The sequence below is a fragment of the Talpa europaea genome (genome assembly GCF_964194135.1).
Source record: "Talpa europaea genome assembly, chromosome: 4".
Taxonomy (NCBI): Eukaryota; Metazoa; Chordata; class Mammalia; order Eulipotyphla; family Talpidae; genus Talpa; species Talpa europaea.
The window spans coordinates 30,055,018-30,077,194 of NC_140070.1; the positions used below are offsets into that span (position 1 = coordinate 30,055,018).

General features: G+C 40.3%; 1 protein-coding gene across 1 annotated transcript in view; it reads right to left on the bottom strand.

Moving 5' to 3' along the window:
* Positions 1 to 22,177, bottom strand: part of CSGALNACT1 (chondroitin sulfate N-acetylgalactosaminyltransferase 1) — a gene marked incomplete at both ends in the record, with an annotated part of 78,782 nt that overhangs the window by 27,213 nt on the left and 29,392 nt on the right. Inside the window, one exon of the mRNA XM_084231692.1 lies at positions 7,380 to 7,596. Coding sequence (XP_084087818.1) covers positions 7,380 to 7,596 — 217 coding nt within the window. The remainder of the gene's footprint in view (positions 1 to 7,379; positions 7,597 to 22,177) is intronic.

Here is a 22,177-nt window from a genome sequence, read left to right on the forward strand (position 1 = left end):
TCTCATGCTTAGGGGAACCTGTTTTTCTACCCCAGCTGGGAACCTATGGAAACAGAATCAATAATCAATGTTTATTAAGCACCTTTGTTGGGCTTGATATTATTGGGCTTTGTATTCTTTTCATTGCATTAAGATGTGAAAAGAACAATCACAAATGGTTTCTGGAGGGGGACTGCCCATCCAAGTTTGCCCAGGATATACCACATTTTAGCTCTGGATGTCCACATTCCAGGAAACACCTCAGTCCCAAGCAAACTGGGGCCTCTGCTCACCCTACCTGGCTCAGGGATTTTCCGGTGTATTGGAAGGAAAGGACAGCTGAAGAGCTATACTATAAGGCAGGGTGGATACCTATAACATGGGCTCCATGAGCCAAGAGCACGTAGAGGAGAGCGAGGTGATTCTTAATAAGTGATGGGGAAGATGTACCAAGGAAGACAGAGCATCCAAGCAGAGTCCTTGCAGGTGAGTAGGCACCACCCAGGGGGACAGGAGCAGAGAAAAGACCCTCAAAGGTAGATGCAAGGAATTCCCATCATTCTTCTCTTCTAAGTCAAGTTTTTACTCAAATAAATTAGGGATGAGGAGAACAGCTACACTGGCAGTGATTACATCCCATTTAAATGAAATAATACATAATGGTCCATCGGTCTCCAAACTCTACCTGTGGTCTGCAGTGACAGCAGGAAGAGCACTGTTTAGCGACAAGGGGAATGGAAATGAAGACTAGGGGCTAGCCTGAAGGAGGAACAGAGGCTTTAAAGAGTAATATTCTTCTTCTACTGGTTTTGTGGGTCCTTTCTCTTCCTCCACTCCCAAGCTGGAGTAATACACAATTCCTCTACTCCACTATTTGAGTAGTCTGACCAGTGCTATAAGAACTGAAAGCGAATGCTGACTATCAGCCAGCAATTGGGTCCTACTTTCTTGGTTGCCTGTTTCAGAACATCAAACGAGATCATTTACCAAATCACCATTTTCTACATAACACGTGGCTCAAATGAGATAACAACTTCTAGTAGACCTCCAAAGGTAAGTGTTTATGCAAATAGAGTAAACAATGCAGATTTCTGTTTTTCAAGTATATTAACCATAAAATTACCCACGGTGCACCTCTGCTGTATGAATAGAGAAAGGGTCACAAGAGAGGTAGCAGAGAATGGCAGAGGTGGGGAGCATACGATGAAATGACATTAGTTTTCCTTTTCAGAAACACAAAGAAGTCCAGGAATTGCTTTCAGTCACAAGCCTACATTTGGTGGCCTGAGGCCTCTCTGTTGTTACATCCCCAAATTATACCAGCCAGCCTAGCCATGCATTCAAGGTTCATTTTTATCTCAGAGATTGTATAGACGTTGATTAAAATAAAATAAAAAAAAACAGATGTCCAGCAACATTTCAAACGTTCTAGGCAGAAATAGAATTTTTAAATTTGCTTAAGAAAATTCAAGTAAGAGATGTCCCTGATACTGCCCTAAAATATCATAAACACCATGAGAGGAACGACAAAGGAGTCAATAGAACCAAAAAAGGAGAATTTCAGAATAAAAATAACCAACAAAGTCTAAGGAGAGTCATGGCAACATGAAAAAAGGAGTCTCAGTCTTTCTGGAGGTAGTCAAAATAAAAATAAAGCTAACTTGGTGCAAACTGAAAGGATTTTTAGAAATCATAAAAAAATTTCCATAAAAATCCATTTTTTTTTCTGGGCGACTCAGAGAGACACAAAGACAATCTATAGCTTTGCTACTGAGGTTGCTCCTGCTGTCATAAATGACACAATGAAATAATAAATGAGCTTAAAACCTGGAAGACAAGGGAAACACAGTGGCTGAAAAGCAAATGTAAGAATAAATTTGAAAAAAAAAAAAAAGAATAAATTTGAGAAACTTCTCCAAAGAGGAAATGCAAATGGCCAACAGGCATATGAAGAAATGTTCAACATCACTTGTCATCAGGGAAATGCAAATCAAAACTACCATGAGATACCATCTTACACCAGTGAGAATGGCACATATTAAAAAAACTAGCAACAACAAATGTTGGCGAGGGTGTGGAGAAAAAGGAACTCTTCTGCACGACTGGTGGGAGTGCGAACTGGTCCAACCACTATGGAAAGCTGTGTGGAGATTTCTCAACCTGCTAAAGATGGAGCTTCCATATGACCCAGCAATTCCACTCCTAGGTATTTATCCAAAGGAGACAGAAACATTAATTCAAAAGGGCATCTGTACCCCTATGTTTATAGCAGCATTGTTTACAAGAGCTAAGCTATGGAAACAACCCTAATGCCCAAAAATAGATGACTGGATCAAGCAGATGTGGTACATATACACCATGGAATATTACTCAGCAATCAGAAAAGATAAACTCATGCAATTTGCAGCAACATGGATGAAGCTTGAAGGGATCATGCTCAGCGAAATAAGTCAGAAAGAAAAAGAAAAATACCAGATGGTCTCACTCATAGCAGGAGTCTAGAAAACCTAAATAAGGCACCAGGAAAAAGACTGACTATAATAAAGTAAAAATCAACAAGCAACTATAAACCAGAAACACACTATGGTGGAGGGGAGGAGGGAGTAGGCTCAACACAAGGGTGGTGGGAATTTTATGGGGACTATAACCAAGATGAAAATGCATACACTGTGCAAAAATGAAAAATGATGTTAAAAATATATAAAATAAAATTAAAATGCTCATTAAAAAAAAAAAAGCCCTGTCATGGCCACGAGCAGCTGAGTCACAGCACACACAGGCCTCCCAGCAGCCCAGGCACCAGTGCTGAAGGATCCATCTGCTTCCCAGGAGGAGCAGGTTCTTCTTTCCCCCACACTGAGAGATGAAGTTCTTCTAAGTCTTAGAAATACCACTCATTTAATGTTTGCCGTCTCTTAAAAAATGGCTCTCAGGAGCCAGCGCAAGAAGAAAGTTGGTCTCATCCATCAAGTAGTGAACTTCTTTTCATTAAAACTGAAGGCTAAAGAAAAATAGTGACTTCTTTTCCCCCTGGTCTCCCAAGTTCAGAGATGGCTGTGTTGATGAGGTGGAACTGTTTCCCTTAGTCCCTGCTCCCAGGTGTGGTACCTGACCCCTTTCTACACTGTTGCTGAGTCCTTGTCTATTGAGCTTCACTAAAATTATTTTATTAAATTTGTGTAAATACAAACAACTTTTAGGATTAGCTGAGATAATTATAATGGCAGTAAGAATGAAATATAATGACAATAAATATTGGTCCATGTCTTCCATGGCGCAGGGGTTAAAGATATAGTACTATCAAGCTATTGGCAGCCACTGCAGCACGAGTTCCATCTCTGGCCAGGTGCCTAACCCACATGGCGAAGCAGACCTCTGGTCCCCTCAGCAATGCATTTCAGTCAGTCCACCTGTTCCTGCTCCCCACTCTGTCTGGTGAATCCTCTCACCTCCTGCACCTCGGCCTACACCCCAGTTCTTGTATGCATAAATAAATAAATCTTAAAAAGAAAGACTAAGGCATTAGAAAAATAGAGAAATTGAGGTGACCTGTGAAATATATAATTGTCTGTGAAACAGAAAATACAAAAGAAGTACTCAAAAACAGAATGCATATATAAAAAAAAAAAAACTCCCTGAAATGGAAGAATCTACCAAACCAAAAAGGAAACTGATTACAGGAAAATCTGACAGAGAACAATAGACACTGAAATGAGACATATCCTGATTAAGTTATTTTGAGTCAATACTAAAGAAAGAATTCTTTAGGTATTCATGCCCAAGAAAATAATTTTCAGGAGAGACAAAATAAAGTTTGTCCTAAAACTTTTTCCTGGCATTATTAAATGCCAGAAGAAAGTCAAAAAAGGTCCTGAAGAAAGAGTGTCTCAAGAATATTAAATTCAGGTAAGTTACCCTTGAATTATAAAGAGTGTAATTAGACATTCTATTTTTGAGCACTTATGACCCTTCCTGAAAATATTTCTTGTTCATGAAATCTAACCAAGAACGCAGGAATAGAGAAACTGCTGGTAGAAGATCATTAATGAATCCACCAAATGCATTTAAAAATAGGACTGTGGTTACAAAACAGAATGTAAAAGTTGCAAACCCTGACAAGGTGAAAATAATACCTAACAAAAATTGAAGACAAGACAAAGGAGAGGGAGAAAATATAATTGCGATGATTTCCTCTTAGTGTAATTTTTCAGTAAATCTAGTCTAAAATTAAAATGGGTAGTAGAAAATATATACTTATTCTAATCTTTTCTGTTTTACAAAATCGCTGCGATCTCTTTGGTATTAGTATCACACACTGAGAAACACTTACTTAAAGATCAGCAATTTCTTCTTCAGATTATTAAATATTTTTATATTTTCTTCTACAAAGTAAGGTAATTCTTTAATTAAAAACAGAGTTTGTATTATATCTCTTGATGTATTCAATTTTTCCTTCTATCTGTATATACGCAAGGAATGGTGCCTGGAACAGCATTCAGGTAATGTTAAAAGTGGTTAATTTATGGAGGCAGGGTCAGGAGTGATATTTTAAATAGTTTATTCCTTATTGTGTTCTTTATTGTCTAACCATCTTATAATAATCATGTATCACTTTTACAAACTAAAAAGTAATGTTTAAATTATAAATGCCAAAAAACACTATCACTGAATTTTTAAACAGAACATAAAACATATGGTAGCTACATAAAAATTTACAAAGCAGAGAATTCAAAAGAAGGAAATAAAAATCACTCACAGTGTCATCTTCAGTGCAAACCAGTTAACAGTTTCCAACCTTGGGGTGGAAGGGGCTTCATAAAGCTAGCATCAAATATTTAATAAACAGCCTTACATTTTCTCCAAGTAATTTTATGGTCATGTTAAGTGCATTTAAATGTTTAGTTGACTGGAGTTTATTTTGGGTTTTGGCGTGAAGCAAGAATTACTTTTTTTTTTCTGCTATGGTTGGTTAGTTGTCCTGAAACCATCTAACTGAAAACTCCACTCTCTGTTGGCTTATTTGAAAGGCCACCTTTACTAAGTTCTTACATGGAATTAAATACCTTCAGTTTGAGTTCTCGCTCCTTTTTTTCCCCAGAGACCTCAACGCACTCAGAAGCCTCTGGATCAGAGAGCAAACTTCCCACCCTGCCTTCTGCTCACTGTTCTCTATCCTGGAAGTCCTTTTTATATCCACTCTCCCTCATCTCTATTTCTGCTACAGCTTCGAGCTCTGTCTGCATAGATTCTACTTTCTGTGTTGGCAGGTACTACGTCTTCAACCTGTTCCTGGTCCAGTGTCAGGCACACATGCACAGGCCCTCCAGACACCCAAGTTAACCATCAAGGCTCCCCATCTGTCCTCTTCTGGCTTCATAGAGGGATGGGCATCCCTATAGTGCAAATCAAGAGAACAGGGCCTGAAATTTATTTTTTTAAACATTTAGTAGAATTACTTTCATTATGTCACCTCAATTTTGAAGACTTAAAAGTGATCAGTTTTACTTTTTCAACAATATTTCCCTTCTAGTTTTATTCTTCTGTTAATTACTTGAATCCTTGTGACTCTAAGATAACAGTGATCAGATACCCAAGAAAATCCTGCTATTTCAGCACCAAGTCCTACACGAGGACTGCTAGGGTGCCACCCACACCACACCCCGCACGGTGGTCAGCAACGGCCCTTGTGCTGGGGTGACTCTCGGGGCCTGACTCTGGCAAGCCGCAGGCAGCATCCTCGCCAAAGGAATCTGCTATAAACTAGCCCTAGAAATGGGCACACCAACTTCTGGGAGTAATAATTTGATTTAATGTGTTATGCCAACCACAGGGTGGGTCATACTTAGAACATAATGCTTAAGCAATTAGTAGCACTCAGCCAGGATGGGGAGGCAAGAGGAGGTAAGGGAAGGAAAGGGGAAGACAGAGACACCAAAGGAAAGCAGGAAGAAACCAAAGCTATGGAGACATTTCAGTACTGAAGGCGGAGGGACGCCACAGACCAAGTGCTGTCCATAAAGAGACCTCCTGCCACTGGGAACAGAAAAAAGGTCATCCCACCCTCCTCTAGGTTATACATGGTTAGTAGCATGGTTCTTTAGCCTGGAAAAGACCAAGGGATTTGTGAAAGCCTTATGCAACTATTTGAAAGGTTATGATGTTTAAGAGGAAATGGATTTGGCCATTCATTTCTTCAGAGACTGGAACTAAACCATGAGGAGAAATTACAGGAGGCAGAATCAGGTCCATGACAGCAGCTTTCTTGCTAGAAAGCTTTCTTGCTGGTCAACGTTGACACAACCTGCCTCGTGAAGGGGGAGTTACCTGGCGCGTGTGCGCACACACGAGCGCACACACACACATACATACACACACGCATGCATGTTGGGGATGCTATGGGTTTTCTGAACTAAGGGGGGATTTGACCAGATGATCTAAAAGGTCTCTTCTAAAATTACTGAATTCTGACCTTAAAATTTACCTAGAAGAGAACTACTCTTCAAATGTTACCAGGAAAAAGTTTGTTTCCCAGAATCTTGAGAAGTTATCAAGCACACCCGTACCCTGAGCAGTATTGACTTTTAATAATGTGAACATAATGATAAGAGATGAAACATTGTTAGCACTCCCAGATTTATAAGTAGACACTTAATGCCTTTCCATTTTTAAAACAAGCTGGTTAAGTAAATTAATTAGCTGATTAACCTCAACCAGTTTGTGTATGTCAGCCGCGAGAGCTCAGAAGGTGCCGCAGCACACAATAAGGAGCTTAAAGACACGTGTGTAAAAACATTACTGCATCTGAAAATAAACCCACTTAGTCTTCTTGGGGAGCAACAAAAATGAGTGTTTGGAAACTTGTTGGCATAATCCTAAATTAATCCCTGAGGAGCTGTCAGTTAATACACAAACTAGATTCTGAGTCGATGCATTCTGGTTGCAGCTGACAGCATGGCAGCAGGAGAAGCCAACCCAGAGCACCTTCTGGAATAGTCTCCAGCATAACTCCACAGGCCACATGGGCACTGGGCCACCGTGCCCCCTGGCATCTGGGAGAGGGCCCCACTCATGCACTGGCACGGGCCCTGCCATCCCCAAACCTGCGCCCATCAAGTCAGACTGAATACAGCAGGCACCAGGCCTCCAGTTAGAGATTGATGAAAACACAGTCCCTTCTAATTTTCACTTCTGGAGGTAAATATGCTAATCTGGCAGTTTCCTAATTTCTTTAGGGAAAAGGCAAATACAAATGATAAAACTTTATATGAAAAAAACAAAGTTGAATGAGAAGAGAAAGGGGCCTTTGTATTTGGCAGGGGAAATGAGGGAGATGACGGGAAATGATATCACATTTAACACATACCACACTGAGGAAGATAAACATGTGCAATCAAACGAACCTGAAGTTCTGCATGAACTGCCGGAATTTGTCCACTCTCTTTGCCAGGGGGACGATAACATTGATAAGCGTGTTCGCCATGCTGAGTTTTTCCTTTTTCACTTTCACGATAGGGCCAAAGGGTCGAAACAAGACAAGTCGTCTGAATTCGTGTTTGTGGTCCCCTCTGAACGTGAGCTCATACAAAGTGCCTTTATCCTTTTCTGTTCGGTAGATACCTGTTAACAGAAACAGAAGGAAAGATCGTTTTTAAGTTAACCTTGACTGCTGAGTGCTTATTTTCTAGCTTGAGACCTAGGACAAAATGCCCCTTGCGCCTCCCTGGTGGCGCAGGTGGTTAAGCCCTGCACTGTGAAGCTGTCTGCAGCCTCTGTAGTGCAGGTTCGATCCCCGCCGGCCAGGGAGAAACCCACATGGAGCAGCAGACCTCTCCTGTCTCGCCCCCACTGCTCCCCTCAGCAGTGTATTCTGTCAGTCTGCCTGTTCTGCTCCCTGCTCTGTCTCTGGTGAATCCTCTCACCCTCCTGCACATCTGGCCTGTACCCCGGTTCTTGTATAAATACATTTTTTTTTAAAAATGCCCCTTAAAAAAATTAAGTTAATATTAAATCTCTACATCAATAATCACAAGAAAACTCAAAGTGCCCCCAACTTAACCCCCCCCAAATCAAAATGCCATCAATTAAAAAATCACAGTTATAAAGACTTCATGAAAATAGGGGGGAAAGTTTGTAATATTGGGTATGAAATTGATTTACGCTATGTGCAACTATTTTAAAAAGACTAAGGATATAGTCAAAACGAGACTGTGATGTGAAATGGAGGTATGTCTCTTTTCTGTTATTATCCACATTTTCTGCATGATGACAAGATAAATATTATCATTATTATCTTTGTTTTATAAAGTGTGTTAAAATGATCTCTGGGAAATTATAGCCATTTGGAACTGAGCATAGACAGAGAACATACTGATGGTTGCCAGAGGTAGGGGAGAGGATGTTGTGGGAGAAAGGGCTGAAGGGGGTCAAGAAGCATACGAGTTTGATCCCCTGCCAGGGAGCTACCCCCATGGTGCAGCAGACCTCTCCTGTCTCACCTGCTGCTCCCCTCAGCAGTGTATTTCAGTCAGTCTGCCTGTTCTGTTCCCCACCCTGTCTCTGGTGAATCATCTCACCTCCTGCCCTCTGGCCTGTACCCCAGTTCTTTTATGTATAAATAAATAAATCTTTATTAAAAAAAGTAATAAACTTTAAAAAAAAAGAAGCACAAATTTCTTATAAAAAGTGAGTCATGGGGATGTAATATACAGCGTGGTGACTGAAGTTAATAATAATATATCATATGTCCAAACATTGCCCAGAGACCAGACCTTAAAAGTTCTCATTGCAAGAAAAAATTTTCTAAGTGTGTGTGAGAAATATTCACTAGACTTAGAATGGTGATCACTCTCCAAGATATACACAGAGCACATCATTGTGCTTTATATCTAAAACTACTGTTGTATGTCAATTATACCTCAGTTTTTAAAAAACCTAGCTGTTTCAGATGAACCAACCATAGTGACATGTTTGGTGCACCTGGGAGAGGCTCAGGATCAGTCACATGGGTATATGGCTCTTCGGAAGCTTCCAGAAGCATTAAGGCAAACCAAACAAAGTATTCAGCATAATGGCAGGCACACATCTTTGTTAAATTCATACCTTCCTTTCTGCCTTTGAGATGCAGCATAACTCAGGGTTTAAGAGCCAGAATGCTTGGGTACAAATCCTCATCCTCAAGGTTTACTCTGGAAAATTACATAAACTTCCTATACCCCATTTTCCCCATAGGTTACTGTGAGGAATAAATGTGCTAAGCCATGTGAGGAAGTTAGAATCTAAGTGGCACATGGCACAGCCTCCATAAAGGTAATGCAGCATCATTACTCTCCTCTGTCAGTCTGCTGTAACAGGGCTTATTGAGACGTGATGGAAGCAGGAGGGAAGTCTACTCATGAACTCCCCAAACTATTCTCTACCCTACGTCTCTGTTACTGAAACTCCACTTGTCAGGTTGAAGATGGGACGCAACCTCTCAGCTCACTTCTCAGGTGGAGTCTCCTGAGGGCCTGACTTGACAGAATTTCCCCATCAAATGAGCCAGCAATCCCTGACCTCCAGCCTTCTTGTTTTCCCACTATCACTGGTGTGGTGGGTACTTTTGCTATAGTCAGAAAAAAATGCTGTAAAATTCAACAATTTGCCAGATAAGCTCCTTCATCTTTTACCTTAGTTTGTCACGCTTCCTAGCTCACGTCTCTTTCTTCCTCTCAATCCCCATGTTAGCTAGAATGCACCTCCCATCTGCTTGTGGTCACCTACATGTTTCATGGCCTCTCAGAACCCCCTTCTCTTCTCTTCTTTTGTGGGAACCACACATCTTCACAAACATTGCCAAGTTCTCCATGTTCAGCCTTTTAGGAGCTTTTCATCCTATAGTTCTGGTTTTACTGCTTCTTAGATCCTGTTCAAAGTTTGGATCTCTTTCAGATGCCAGAGAAGAGTGTGGTGCTGCGAATTTTCAAGGTCCTCTCATTTCTCACAGCTGTCCCCTGCGCCTGCCTGGAGAGTCAAACTGTGCCATCAGCTGGCAGCAAAGCACAGATGATTTAAGGACCTGGGCACAGAGGTACAGGGACTAAGCTCTCTTCTGAAGCTTCACTGATTCCTTGGGTAGCAGGGCACATGGCTCAAGGCCCTCAAAGGCTGGGCAACTTTTACCTTTGCTGAGCTCACAAGAGAACATAATTCAAAGTCCCTGCCAGGACAGTCATGGAAGAAAGTTCATTTCTTAGGAAGCCCAAAGGTCTTCCTTGAAAATATTTAATGGTTCCCGTCAAGGTCTGCTCATTCTCTTAGGCAATTAGCCCTCGCTGAGGAAACAGGCTATTCCACCTCTAAACGCTGTCCAGAGCATCTGGGTAAACCACCTGCTCTCAGGCTCTGAAGAAGGTTAGGTTGTGTCAGAAAGGGGGATGTTCATGACAGAGCCATCTTCACAGCTGAAACAGGCCTGCTGGGGCTGATGGTCATTCAGTGTCAGCAAACACGCCTTCTCCACACAGCAGTGAGTGTGCAAAGGGCTGCTGACAGTTTAACAAGCAGATAAAAATGCACATGGGCGGGGATTGCTTCTGCTGTTTTCTTTCTCAGCACCAAGATAAGAATCATTAACTTTTAAAAATCCAAACCTACAGAGTTGAAAATACAGGTAGACATAGCTCAAGCCCATCTTAAGAGATGGACATCTATTTGTAAAGAGCCCAGAGAAGGTAGTAATTCCTATTAATAACGAGTCCCATAACCTTGCAGGAATAGAAGCCTTGTGGCGCATGCCTTGTCACCTTTGGGATGGTTTCTATGCTGCTCACATCCAGGCTAATCTCAATACCACGGTATCAGCTACTTTCTCATTGTCTTCCACACAGGACGCCTTGGAACACTTATTATCCTAACTTTTTTTTTACATATTTCCTCATACTCTGCCTAATTAATTTAATGATGCCTCATAAATCTGATTTTAGATCCCTTAATTCCACCTATTTTAAATGTTAGTTAAAACTCTCTTGCCACCAAAGCCTACACCCAGCCATTCACCCACCACACCCACAGGCACAACCTTCCACACCCCTACCCCAGGGCATTCCCCAGCTTCTTCCAGCACAAAGGACACCTAATGATCCTTGTGCCTGCTGGAAACCTTCAGTGCAGGAACACAAATAGACTGAGAAAGGAGACAGAAGCATCTTGATGGGGTGGATTTTCTGCCAATAAGCTATTTGAATACAATGCAAATGCAGTGAAAATCCAGCCACACACACACACCTTCCTCATAGCATTTTATAGGATAGTATGATTTTTATGTACTATGTGAATTATAGATCAAAATAAAAACTCTGGAGCAAGCTTAGATCTTAGTTTAGACACCCTAACTGACACCTTTTTTTCCTTCTTTCTTTTCATAGGTGTTCAACTTTGAGTTCCTGCCCCTTCTGCAAGCATCCTAATGCCCATCCTATCCTACTCAAGAGGGCCAGCTGAGGACCACTGCGTAAGTGGGGACACCTCCTGGTACCCAAAACTCAGCTCTGCAGTCTGCTGCAAATATCTAGCACTTTGGTAGGCAGGAAATAAGCAGAAGCAGGCCCCATCTCTGTATCATGTCTTCAACTTAGGACCTCAAAATTCATGATGCTGAAGTTCCAGGAGGCACCATTCTGTACCTTCATATCCCTCCCTCCCTCAATATGGTACATAGGTTGTGCCAGTTTGGCAACGCTGGGCCCAGAGAGTTGCCACTTTCATCCTTGTCTTTCTTACCTTTCCACAAGAAGCCTGACCCTTCAGGCTCAATAACTGAATCATCTACCACTTTTAGGGCCTAATTCATCCTGCATCTATCTCCTTTGTCCTTAATCTTCCAAGAGTACCACTCTAATGAGCCTGGCTTCACAGAAGTACTCATCAGATTCCCAAAGCCTAACAGAATAAAGTATCAATACAAGGGCCAGGCCTTCAAGCCCCTCCATCCTCTGGCCTCAGTCTACTATCCTAATTGCAGTCCTGCCTCTGCCATATGTGAAGTCTGTGCTGTAGACCAGTTAGTTGGCTTATATTGTGTGCACGCAATTGTTCTCCCTCCCTGGAGAAACTGAACATTCATGCAGTGTGGGTGAGAATGGAAAATAGCTCAGTCACTATGGAAAATAGTTTGGCGGCTCCTCAAAAAGTTAAATATAGAATTATCATATGATCCAGCAATTCCATCTCTGGGTATAGACCCCAAAGAATTGAAAACAGAGATGCCAACAGAAACTTGGGCACATTTGTTCATAGCAGCATTATTCACAATAGTCAAGAGACAGAAACTAATCACAATTAGCTAAAAAATGGATAAACAGAATGTGGTATACACATATAATGGAATACTACTCAACCTTAAAAAAGAATGATGTTCTCACGCAGGCTACAACATAAATAAACTTGGAAAATATTTATGTGCTAAATGAAAGAAGCTAAACACACAAAGACAAATATTGTCTGATTGCACCTGTATGAAGTAGCTGGAGAAGTCAAATTCACTGAGCCAGAAAAGAGACTGACAGGTAGTCACCATTCTGTTTCACATGACGAAAAGTTCTAGAAATGGGTAGTGGTGAAGGGCACACAATGTGAATGTGCTGAATGCCACTGAACTGTACACTTAGAAATGGTTAAAGGGGTAGACTTTGCTATACATATTTTACCACATTAATCACTATCCTCTAAGAAGACCTTGCCTTTCTCCAGATACACATCCCTACCTGTTTGTCCTTCCGTCATCCCTTCTAAAACAGACCCTCCTCCTTTGGGAAGAGCCTCAGGACATCACTATCCAAAGTGATCATTCAACCCTCCAGACACTTTGGTCTTAAAAGTTTTTTGGGTTTTTTTTTTAAAAGATTTATTTATTTATGCGTTCAAGAGCTGGGGTACAGGCCAGAGATGGGGGGAGGGGTGAGAGGATTCACCAGAGACAGAATGGGGAACAGAACAGGAAGATATACTGAAGTACAGTGCCAAGGGGCGCAGCGGGCAAGTCAGGAGAGGTGTGCTGCGCCATGTGGGCTGCTCCCTGGCCAGCCAGGGATTGAACTCGTGCTGCAGAGGCTGTGGATTACTTCATAGTGCAGTGCTTAACCCCTTGCGTGACCAGGGAGGCCCTTAAAAGTTTTTAAAGTCTTCTTGTTGAACTCTTTTTTGGCACATGAGAACATGAAAGGACCTTGGAGACCATCTAGATCAGATGAGCAAATGACCCAAAGAAGTTATGATTTGTTCAAACTTACTCGTGACTTACTGGAACATGCTACGTCCAAGAATTTTCTCTCTAGAGGCCACTGTTCACATGCCAGTGACTCAGAGGAGGGACAGGAAAAAGAACTCTGGGAAGTCAGAATAAGCCAGTAAAGCCTGTAGCAAAAAAAAACCACTGATCTTAGCTCATTTATCCAGATAATCATCACAGCTACCCTTTGAGCTTTTGTTTTAACACACAAAGGTAGCCATTGTTAAATAACAATTATCTGAATTCATAGTCTGTAACACATTGAAAGTAGTAGATTTAGAAAAGAAGGGTTTTCATGAAAAAACATTTTCAACGAGAAAAAGAAGAGTATATCAAGAAAAAAAACACTCCATGTATGTAAATTGCTTTGGGAATATCATTGTAAAAGCTTCTACTTGATTACTCTGTTATATTCTACGAGCACAGTCTCCTTACTAGACTCAGGAAGAGAAATATCTGAGAAAGGTAAATAACAGAAAAGGGAAACACCCGAGATAATTTCAAAATACTAATCTTTTATGATTTTGGTGGGTGCATCAGATATCTAGAAAATACTGCCTAGATGAAATATCTCATTCCCAGACCACATGAGATAAATCAGACCTCACTACACTGCCAGCTGTTGTCAGCTCTATTTTCTTACTGAAAATCATATCCATTTAACATTTGTGAAAGAGATGTCCTAAGACTGCCATGAAACCCCAGTTCACCAGAGAATAAAGAATTCCCTTCCATAAAAGACAATAAGAATGCATCTTCCGGGCTTCCCTGGTGGCGCAAGGGGTTGCGTCTCAGCACTATAAAGCTGTCCACAGCTGCTACAGCATGAGTTCGATCCCTGGCAAGGGAGCTGGCCCACGTGGCGTGGCAGACCTCTCCTGGCTTGCCTGCTGCTCCCTTCAGCAGCGTATTTCAGTCAATCTGCCTATTGTGTTCCCCACTCTGTTTCTGGTGAATTCTCTCACCCCCTGCACCTCTAGCCTGTACCCCATTTCTTGTACGCATAAATAAATCAATCTTTTTAAAAAAGGAATGCATCTTCCAAGGCACCCCCTAATTCGCCAGGTTATGGAAATGTCTATGTGAACCCCACCATGTCAGGCATCACGGAGCATTGTTCACAGGGGCACTTGGACATGACCTGACTCAAGTGTATCCCAATTTCAACTTTTACTAAACCTCCTTTCACTTGGTAAGAAATGGTTGCATTTATTGATATCCTGGCTAAAACAATTCAGCAATTGCCTTTCCTCATTTCTACTTGTTTTATTTGGGTGTATTTGTTCCTGGTATAGGTCCACACAGACACACTCAATACTTCATTCTTAGTATCAGAAATAATTTTTAAGAAGCTCACTTACTTAGAGCTCATCCTCACATCAACATTAGTGCTAATCAGCAGTCACTTTATTTTCAGGGCCATATTTTCCCCTGCAAAACTACAACCTACCTATCACTTCACACAGGCTGCTCTGGATTTGAGTAGATAGGAAGCCAGGGTGGGCTATGATTCCTAGGCTGCAGCGGCCTGGGCTCTCCAATAGTCTTCATGACTCATATCCAAATGACACGGTTGTTTTTATCCTTATTGAGTTTTTTTCTGGCTATTACTTATTGTGGAATTTGCTTTACAGATAGAACGATGCACATAATAAAAAATCATTGTGCTTTCAGGATTCACATTCTAGTGAGGAAGGCAGATAAGCAAGCAAAACAGACATAAATAGCATGTTAAATACCTTCAAGAGTCTGGTCCTGGTAATGTGAAAGAAAGGAGGAAGTCTCCACCTGCTGGAGGGTGTGGACATTTTGATAGAAGCTGTTTCTCTAGAACTGAACACTGAATGAGTGTGTGCTTAGACTACATCAGAGAGGGCATTCTAAAGAAAAGAGCATAAGCCTCTGCAATTTCTCTCCCATAGTGCTCTGCAGTGGACCATACCGGACAATGTGCTTCCCAAGTCCCCAACTATTCAACCACTTATTCATCCTCGATTCTTATTCATGGAGAGTGGGTTTCTTATTTAGAAACAGCAGATCCATCTCTTTCCATAAATTGACTTTAGGAAACCAAAGGTAGAAAGTTACACAGACTAGACAACTACCTGGACTAACCAGAGTTTAAGAGGCAAGACAGTCATGGTGGAGACTAAGAGAGTGGGGAGTTTTGTAAGGATTCCAGAAAAACCAAGAAAGGGAAGTCAGAGCAGCCATTATCAGGGCAGGTTTCCTGACAGCTGTGGAACTTCCTATCAAAATACAACAGGATGTTGCAGAAAAGCAGAAAACTCAAGATACAGGCAGCAGCAATAGCAGGAGTTAAAAGGTCAGAGAACAAGAAATGTGTGACCACACTATTGTCTTTGACTAACCATTGAGTGTGCCTATGCATAACTACCTTACAGCAACTTACAACCAAATTAGAATACACACAGTCTAGCTGGTTGCATCACCCCAACTTATGTCTGCTTTTCAGACCACATTCACAAATACCATCTTGATTCTAATTACATCTTCCAAAAACATTAACCATTTACCCATGTCCTTTAACAAATGGATGCATTGATAGAGGGGTGTATTAATAATAAATGGGTGTATTAATAGAAGTTAAATGAATAACTTGTTCAAGGTTTCAAATGATGTAATCATAGTGATGGGCATAATGACTAAATTTAAGAACATGTCATGTTAAGGTTCTTTAAAAATAAATTCACTTTAATAGCAAAAGAATTCTTATAACTTGTCCTTCTTTTCTTCTCTTCCTTTCTTTCTGAGATTGACTTTTGAGAATAAACATCAATAAAGACACTTCAGAAAGCAAATCAACTGTCCAAATATCAGAAACATCAGTTTAAAAACTCATCTTTGAAGAGTAAGATAATGTATTATTGATTCACTGACATAGATTTCCTCATCTTTAAGAAACAGGATTAACAATAATACTGATTTCTTCAGAGAACTGTTGTAAAGATTAAATAAGTTAATATATGTAAAACCTGTATGCCTGGTACATGGGAAATACTAAATGATATTGAAACTGAAGCTAAGTGGTTAAACTGGTCTCAGACTGTAAGAGCACAAAAGAAAAAAAAAAGGCATCCAACTTTTTCTCTGAGGCTTGCTTTTACAGACACAGCAGAATCTAGAGGCTTATCAATTAACCTCCCTTGAGTTGAGCCCAAGAGGAGGGGGAATGGCTGAGGTAAATTCACTTTAATTCTTTAAAGTGAATTCTTTAAAGAATTTTAAAGAATTTAATTCTTTAAAGCCACCAATAGAAATCAAAACTTCAATCTGAAGGAAAGCTTCTTCATACTTCTTTATATGTGAACTAGCCAATAAACTTCAGCCAAGTCTACATTTCTTTGCCCTTAACTTGTTATTCTACCAATAAAATCAACTTCTTTGTTCTCAGCTCTTGCCCCTAAACCCTATATAACCTCATTCCCTTTCTTAATCAGTGGAGCAAATTTGAGTTTATATCCTGTCTTCTTGTCAATTAATTCACAATAAAGCTGAGTTCTCTTCTCAAAGCCTGATGTTGTGACATCAGTGTCTGTGTACATCAGGAGCAACCTCATTTGTTTGGTAACAATGTTGGCAAAAGCAATGTGCCAACAACTGTCATTCCCACTATTACAATGACATCATCTCCCTTTGTTCCATTGGCCATTTTATGTATTACGGCTCCCCATCAGCCAGATCAGAGTTCTGGGGCCCTCCTCTTGCTATGCCATACACTGGCATTAAAATATGCTTGAATTTCACTCAAGCAACTATTTTTTTAATCAGTACCATAGATCTAGATGTGAAGATTCTTGATATGCTGATAAAAAAAAGTCTGGTGAAATACAAATTAATGTGGTTGAGTCAAGGTAATTTTTTAGCAACACTGAAACAATAGCAACACTGCTATTGCCTGAGAAATGAATTTCTAATGTGAAATATCAACCAGAATTTTCAAATCATTGATCCCAGACCCCTTCATGTTCACCATGGCCTTTTTCTGACTATCTGCCCCTCATAACACCTTGCACATAACATCATACCCACCCCCAATCACTAGCATAATTAGAACAGCTTCCTTCCTGATGCGAGACACACCAAGTTCCCTGGCTCTTGCTTAACTCACTTCTACATAATCTATGAGTCAAAGAGAGAGTCTCAAAGAAAATTTAAAAATCCATGTAACTAAATAGCTAACTTGCTGTATAAGGCTGTGAAATATAAAAGAATTGACGTTATAAGACTTCTACCACGACAAAATATTTTGAAAAGATTGATTTTAAGTTGTTTTCTGACAGTGACCCTACAGGGCCAACACCCATTCAGAGACTGGCTTTCTGACTCTGGCTTCACCACTGATTTAGTCCCACCTTAAATAAGATACTCAGTGACCTGGTGCTACTTCCTAGTCTTAAAAATTGAATCACAGTGACATTCAAAGTATCAACTGCATCAACTGCTTTGTGCTTCAAGGAAAATCATACATTAGGATTTCTTATAAACACTTACCTTTTTGACTAACACTTTTTTTCTTAAAGATTTATTTATTTATGCATACAAGTACTGGGGTACAGGCCAGAGGTGTGGGGGTGCGGAGAGAGGATCCAACAGAGACAGAGTGGGGAGCAGAACAGGCAGACTGAAATACACTGCTGAGGGGAGCAGCAGGCAAGTCAGGAGAGGTCTGCTGCACCGTGGGTCACCTCCCTGGCTGGGGCTCTAACTCGTGCTACAGTAGCTGCGCATAGCTTCATAGTTCTGACACTTAATCCCTTGAGCCACCAGGGAGGCCCCTTGACTAACTCTTCTAATTAGTGAGTGATAAGAATTCATCTTAGTTTTACTAATAGTTTATACCATGGGACATTTAGGGGAAATATATATTATTTCTGCAAAACTATTTTATTTTATTTTATATATTTTTTACTTTGCATTTTCATCTCGGTTACAGTCCCCATGAAATTCCCACCACTCATTCACCCATGAACTATCACCATGGCCTCTTGTGCTCTTCCCACCCTTGTTTTGATCCTACTCCCTTCTCCCCACCCTCTTACCCCTCTGCAGAATATCTCTGGTTTATAGTTGCCTGTTGATATTGATTTTTACTTTATTATAATTACTTTTTTCCCCTTGATCCTTTATTTGTATCCTATACATTCTTCCTATGAGACCATCCAGTATTTTTCTTTTTCTTTCTGGTTTATTTCAGTGAGCATGATCCCTTCAAGCTCCATCTATTTTGCTGCAAATGGCATGACTTTATCTTTTTTTAACTATGGATGAGCCACAGCAAGCTAAAGAGCAACAAAAGGATCAGAAGGCCCAGAACGTAAGTCACAATTTTTAACCATGACAGACATTGATAGTTATTTTTAATTTAACCTCTTAGTGAACTCTCTAAAATCAAAAGGTACACTTGTTATGTAAATAGTTAACTTGGGAGACATAAACTGTAACATATCAATAATTACCTTAATCTTAATGTACCAATTAAAAGGAAGAGACTGGAAGCACAGATTTAAAAATACACAACTATAGGTTGTTTACAAGAAACTTGCTTCAAATTCAAAAAATGACAAGGAAAGTTAGGAAGAAAATGATGGAGAAAGATAGAGTGTGCAAACATTAATTTAAAGAGGAGTGTTATTATAAGATAAAGTAGACTTTAGAACAAAGAAAATTATTAGAGACAAAGAGGAACATTATAATATGATAAAAGGACTGAGCCACAGGAAGATATAATTCTGTATGTATATAAACTAAACAACAGAGTCTCAAACATGAAACAAAAACTGATAAAGCTCAAAGAATAAATAGTTCCATTTATAGTTAGGAACTTCAATCCCCTTGTCAACAACTGATAGAATTACTAGACACAAAATCAACCAAGGTGATATAATTGACATATGTAGATTATTCCACCCAACAAGAGTTTAATATACATATTTTTCAAGCACTCATGGAACATTCAACTTGGGCCATAAAACAAATGAATCATTTCAAAAGAATTAAAAATTATACAGAGTGTGTTCTCTGTTCATAATGGAATCAAACTAGAAGCCAGTAACAGAAAGTCAGCAAGAAAAGCTCTCTGAACATTTGGAAATTAAATTACTCACTTCTAAATAATCTACGAGTCAAAGAGGGAGACTCAAAGAAAATTTAAAAATCCACATAACTAAATAGCTGACCTGCTGTATAAGGTTGTGAAATATAAAAGAATCGATGTTATAGGACTTCTACCAAGAAAAATTATTTTGAAGCGATTGATTTTAAGTTGTTTCCTGACAGTGACCCTACAGGTCTGTTCTGTTTAACCATCCCTAATTCAATAATAATAGGAATATGAGAAAGAGTATTTCAGCAGTGGCTGGAACATCAGAGGTAAGTGCTCTATAAGTATTTGTTTTGATTGAATCAGTGCTTGACTTTTTGTGCAGATTGAGAGGCAGTAGATTAGGAACAGGTAAAAATTCAGGCTTTAAGCCAGTGTGCCTGGGTTCAAGTTCAGCTGTGTAGCTTGGGGCAAACAACTGAAACTTCTTTATCTCTGTTTCCTCACTTATAATAACAGTCATAATAGATTACTTGTCATAGGTTTGTTATTAGGGCTGAAATACATATATCAACAATTAATCCACAGAACATTTTAAGCACTCAGTTTTTGGAAGTGTGGGAAGAAAGGCTTCAGTTCAATTCCCCAAAAAAATGAAGGTCAAGTACGAAAGAGACTGGAAAAAAAAAATAAAGCATTAAAGAGACAAGGTCAAATAGATTTCATGATGTTCCACAAACAGTATCACAATTTCCAGAGTCTCTATTCTGAATAGGCAAAGGCTTGAGAACTCTCCCTGTTCGGTTCCAGGCCTATTTCAGCTCTAGATCCGGCCTTCCCTTCAAGGCAGTGGTCCATGCTTGTGGCTGCACCCCGGAATCCCCTGGGAGCTTTAAAAACACTGATGCCAGGTCCCACCCACCCTAGATCCTGATTTAATTAGACTGCAGTGCAGCCTGGGCTCCCGGAGAGATTGTAACGTGCAGCCAACGTTGGAAAGCACTACTTTAGGGAATATGATTTCAATGCTTCCATAATCTAGTGATTCCTAAATGCCAGCAAAGTCATTCACAGGCGGTCACGGAGCATGGGTACTATTCAGAATGACTCTGGGAGTTCAGTAATCACAAAAAGAATGCCTCCCCTTTCTCCACAGCCGAATCTTTCTATTACCCTAAATTGCATCAGTAAAGGAGCATTAATGTTGCGGAGGCCTAATGTAACAGAGGTTTTTATGCCGTGAAGGTCTAATGTTCAAATGCAATGAGAGTGAATAACGGTGGAATCAAAGAGCATTTGGTGATCTGCACCTATTATTCTCCTTAGAAGGATGTGGAAGTACAATGCACATCTTTGCCACGCGTGGTCCAGGGATGGGTGTGAGGAGCCCTGATTTTCCATTACATCAAACTCATTCTAGAGTGTTAGTTAAGATGGTGGATATTTCTTCTTCTTCTTCTTCTTTTTTTTAAGGTAACACTCGTTGACAATGCTGTTTGTGTTTTAAAGATACAGGATGTCCCCTCCAAAGCACTTACAGTCCTTCACCACAGTCCTTCCTCACTTACTCCTCCTCTGGTAGCCTCAGTTCTATAGTCAGATTTCTAGGGTTTGTTATCAGTTTGGCTTTATCTGATCTTTTTTTTTTTTTCCTTTTTCTCTGTATTCCATGAGTAAGTAATACCTGGTTGGTGGATATTTCTATAAGAACATGAAAAAGAAATATTGGGGAGCACAAGAAATCATGAATGCCCAGTAATGGCTTATTTGAGGGTGTTATAAATGTGAAACTCAAAGCAAAAGCCCAAAAGGGTAGGTCTTAAGAGAACTGCTATTATGAGACGTGAGTTGTTACAATGTGAGGAGATGGGTCTGGGAAGAGAAGTGAGAAAATATTATACTTTGGGACAGGGCCCCATCATCTGTAAAACTTGTGTGAAAGTTGTCCCTGGGCCCCTGGCCTAACTATTCCAGCAAAGAGGGCAGCCAGCACATCACAGCTGTTATGGAGAGAATAAGACCCTTTGGGGCCACAGCTATGAAGAAAAGACTCCAGACTCTGTCCCTCCTTGGTAAGTCTTCCTCTCCGGGTCTCTGAGGATGGTCAACAGAGTCATGGTAATGGGGTTTCAAAGTCGTCTGGGCAACAGCTATGCAGGTGCCCTGCAATTGGTCTTTGGTTATATCAATGTTAATAATTTGATAGAGCCAGATTTTTTCTTCTTTTTCTTCCATTACTATTATACTATAAGGACACTTTATGCTTCATTTTTTAAATTCTGTCTTATTCTCCTGCATATGCTTATGATATTTTAATAGCAGTGGAAAATTGGCACATAACTTAAGAGTCAGCCATCCATTTAGGTGCTTCCACATCTCAGGACTCAGCCCACCCACATCCAGGCTGGCTGAATCCATGAAAGAGGACCTGAGAATAGAAAAATATCTGCCTATAAGTAGACCTGCGCAGTTTTTGAAGCTATTAAAGTCAGTGGGTCAACTGTCATTAATATTCTTTTTCCAAGTTTTAAAGGCTGTCATTCTCCAGGCACCAGCATTATAATGAGAGTGATGCTCATGTGCAGCTAATGAAATCACAATTGCATTTTACAATCACAGCTTGCCCCTGCCCTTCCTTAGTGACCATGGCTCCCCCAGACCCCTTCTGTACCCAGGGTGTCTGCCACTGACAGTTGCCTCCCTACTCCCTTTTACACCTTACTAATCACTGTCCTATTTTTATCTTTTTGCAGTTACAATATCTCATTTTCCCAACTACAGTAGGGGTTTATTTTATTTTAAAATCTTTGCTATACTGCAGGCTTAACAAATGGAATGACACTGAGCAGGAGCTTAGTAAACACGTGTAG